Source organism: Armigeres subalbatus, chromosome 3, assembly GCF_024139115.2.
Source record: "Armigeres subalbatus isolate Guangzhou_Male chromosome 3, GZ_Asu_2, whole genome shotgun sequence".
Classification (NCBI taxonomy): Eukaryota; Metazoa; Arthropoda; class Insecta; order Diptera; family Culicidae; genus Armigeres; species Armigeres subalbatus.
This window is the reverse complement of record NC_085141.1, coordinates 8,547,612-8,551,178: the sequence shown is the minus strand read 5'-3', so window position 1 is coordinate 8,551,178 and position 3,567 is coordinate 8,547,612. Positions and strand designations below refer to the sequence as shown.

Below are 3,567 nucleotides of genomic sequence, written 5' to 3'. Positions count from 1 at the left end.
CCGATTCGATGAAGGGATGGACGGTCACATCACCAGGATTCGGCAAATCTCTGCGTACGGAATACATCCGGCCATCGAGTGATGCGTCGATGCGGTAACGGTGTGTGATGTAATCCTTTCTTTACCCTTCCTCCGTTTGAGAATGAAATAACTTAAACTGAATATAGAAATGTAAATTTAAACCCTAATAACTATTAGTCGCCCATTATTTAAAAGTGTATTTCCATTTCACTACCTCCACCCTCGTTTATTTCACTTTGGCTTGTTTTTATGGGAAGTATTTCCGCCCTCCCTCCAATTTCTCCGAAGAGCCACCAGAAAACGACCCTGAGGTCCAAGAAAAGTTGAGAGAGAGATAAAAAGCGTCCCCCAGAAGAAGAATCTCTAACAGTTATTTAAAATGTTATTTGAAAATCATCGTATTACGGTTTGTTAAATTTTTGGTCAGTAATACTGCTACTGAGGCCGAGGGACTTCTGGAACCGTAATGTTTTACAGTAGTGAGGAATGACTTGTATAGAAATGATTAGACTTTTCCATGTAGGTTTCATCTAGGACTACATCCGTTACCAACCGATTGATTCCGATTGCGATTCCATCGATCTTACTTCAGATTTGGATTTCATTGGCCCAACCAGGTCCAAACCATTGTAGAACTTACTCCAGAGTTGAATTTTCTTGATCCGAATATCCTAGTTCCGAATATAGGTCCTATGCCGACGTAAGTTCAACCACCTTCCGAAAACTTCAAGAACCGTGTTCGGTTTATGTTGCTGAGCTGGCAGCAATTAATACTCAGCCCTTAGACCATTATTTCATCTTCTCGGATAGTCTTAGTTCTATCGAGGCACTCCGGTCGATGAAACCCGTTAAGCACACATCTTACTTTCTTACGACTATAAGAGAGCAGATGCGTGATTTGATCGAAAGATCATTTAAGATTACCTTTGAATGGGTCCCATCCCATTGCCTAATCTATGACAATGAGAAGGCGAACTCGCTAGCAAAGGTGGGCGCACAGGAAGGTGAAGTTTATGATAGACAAATCTCGAACAACGAGTTTTTCCCATTAGTCCGTCAGAGTACTCTTCAAAATGTGCAAATGATTTGGTCACACAATGAACTTGGACGGTGGCTATTTTCCATAGTTCATGAAGTTTCTGCGCGAGCGTGGTTCAAAGGTGAGGACTTTAGTCGAGGCTCCATTCGCACGATGTCGAGACTTATGTCCAATTACTATTCACTAAAAGTACATCTCTACAGAATAAACCTGGTCGATAGCAACCTATGTAGGTGCGGAGCCGGTTACGATGACATCACGTAGTTTGATATTGCTCGGAAAATGACGCCTCCAGAGAGCAACTATTGGATACCCTTGTGGCCCGAGGTAAACAACCCTGTAGTGAATACGATAGATGGTGCCAACAGACCCAGTGGATCAAAAGTTTTCGAAACATCGGAAATAATATGGCGTTTTGTAATTACAGCCTGCTCCACAACAGGGTTAATCCGGAAACAGAATTCATCTGTTTGAGGATTCCATAATAATCCCAGTATCTTGATTACATCGTTTGCTCCACAGATTTCTAATGACGTTCGTTTTTCTTGTAGTTCATCCGGAATCGCTTGCAAAAACTCCTCAGAGTTGGAACACCATTTATGTAGATGGAATCCACCACGCTTCAGTAGATGCACTAGCTGATCCGCTGCCGCCTTGATAAAGTCTATCGTGTCACCACCGGTCAATGTATCGTCAATGTAGAAATCATGCAGAACAATTTTGGCGGCTATGGGAAACTGATTGCCTTCATCCTGTACGAGTTGCTTCAGCGTTCGAGTTGCTGCAAAAGGGGCAGATGCCGTTCCGTATGTTACTGTGGTCAATTCAAATGTGCGAACCGGCTCTGTTGATTGCTGACGATAAAAAACCCGCAAAAATTTAGTATAATCTGCTGACATTGTAATTTGCCTGTACATCTTAGGGATATCACAAGTAAACACGTACTGGTGAATCCGGAATCGCATCGTGATGTCTAATAGCGAATCCTGAACGATCGGACCTGTCATCAATACGTCGTTCAGTGAGAGTCCCGAAGAAGATTTCGCTGACGCATCAAACACTGTGCGTAACTTCGTTGATGATGACGTCGGCTTGAAAACCGCATGGTGCGGCAAGAAGCAGTTTGGTTTACTGCTTGCCTCTGGTTCAAATATCTCTCGGCAATGATTGAGTCCAATGTACTCGTCGATGAAACAATCGTATTCGCCTTTCAATCTTTTGTTACTGTTCAACCGCTTTTCTAACTGCTGGAATCGATGTAGCGCATGTTGTCTCGTTTCACCAAGCTTGCTTACGTTTTCACGAAACGGTAATCTGAGCATAATGCTGCTCACACAATTCCTCCTCAGGTGACAACTTAGCAGCCATTGGTACTTCCTCAAGAGACCAAAACCGTTGAACCAGCTCGTCCAGTCGACTTTCCGTTGCAATTGAAACCGTGTTGCAATGTTGTGGTTGTATACATGACGAGCGACCATTGATTGGTCCAGCAACAACCCATCCAAAAAATGTTTCCTGGAGGATTGGACGCCCGGGCCCCAGTTCGACACGGTTGGTCATTATGATACTGTAGAAAAGCTCGGAACCAATCAAAAGATCGATTCGTTGAGGCTTATAGAATTCCGGATCTGCCAGACGAATGTGATCGGGAATCGCTATTTCCGAAGTGTTGAGTTTCTGAGCCGGAAGTATGCCTGTGATCCTCGGCACAACTAAGCATTCGATGGTGGTACGGTAACTTGTAGATCTAGATTGAAGCACCACCGTCACTTGGTGTTTGATTTGGGTCTCCTTGCCGTTGACTCCGACTAAGCTGGTTGCACACTTCTCGCGTTGAATTCCAAGGAGTGCTGCCATTGCTTCTGTGATAAGATGGAGTTGTGAACCGGAGTCAAGTAGAATACGACACAGCTTTGCGTTGCCATGTTCGTCAAGAATATTTACAACCGCAGTAGACATCAGCTCATCCTTGTATCCTTTCGTAGCAGTTTCGCAATTGAGGGTTACCACGTTGCTCATTGTTGGCACAACATTATCGTTTTCGACAGGTTTTACGGTATCTGTACAAGTGTTAACATTCGGTTTTGTCGAATCGATATGGAGAACTGTACCGTGGACCCCCGGTAATATGACCGCTTTTAATCTGAACACTTTTTAATTTGAACCCCGTTCGTTTGAACATCGTTCAAATTAAAAATGGTTCAAACGTCATTTAACACGTGGAATCGAGAAAAGAAAAATGGAACATCGTGAAACGGAATGCAGAATCAAAACAAACCAGCCAAGAGAGCAGCCAGAAACCAGTTTTTCTGATGCAAATAGAGTAACCAGAAGTTCAAATTAAAAATGAACCCCGTTAATTTGAATGAGGTACCGTTCAAATTATCGGGGGTCCACGGTACACTAAAAATCATCACGTCATATTCACGTGAAAAATCACGTAACTCGTCTGTCTTGAACAATCGACGATTGTTACGTGACGTTAGTAATGCTCACCTGAAATTCAC

General features: G+C 43.3%; 1 protein-coding gene across 1 annotated transcript; it reads right to left on the bottom strand.

Annotated features, from left to right (window-relative positions):
• Positions 1-2,359: 2,359 nt before the first annotated feature.
• LOC134221451 (uncharacterized) lies at positions 2,360-3,079 on the bottom strand. The gene has a single exon (XM_062700641.1). It carries the CDS (start codon positions 3,077-3,079, stop codon positions 2,360-2,362), a length of 720 nt encoding a protein of 239 aa, XP_062556625.1.
• Between the last annotated feature and the right edge of the window lie 488 nt (positions 3,080-3,567).

Excerpts from the sequence above, each read along its gene's own strand:
- LOC134221451 (XM_062700641.1), bottom strand. The coding sequence starts at position 3,079 with ATGAGCAACGTGGTAACCCTCAATTGCGAAACTGCTACGAAAGGATAC.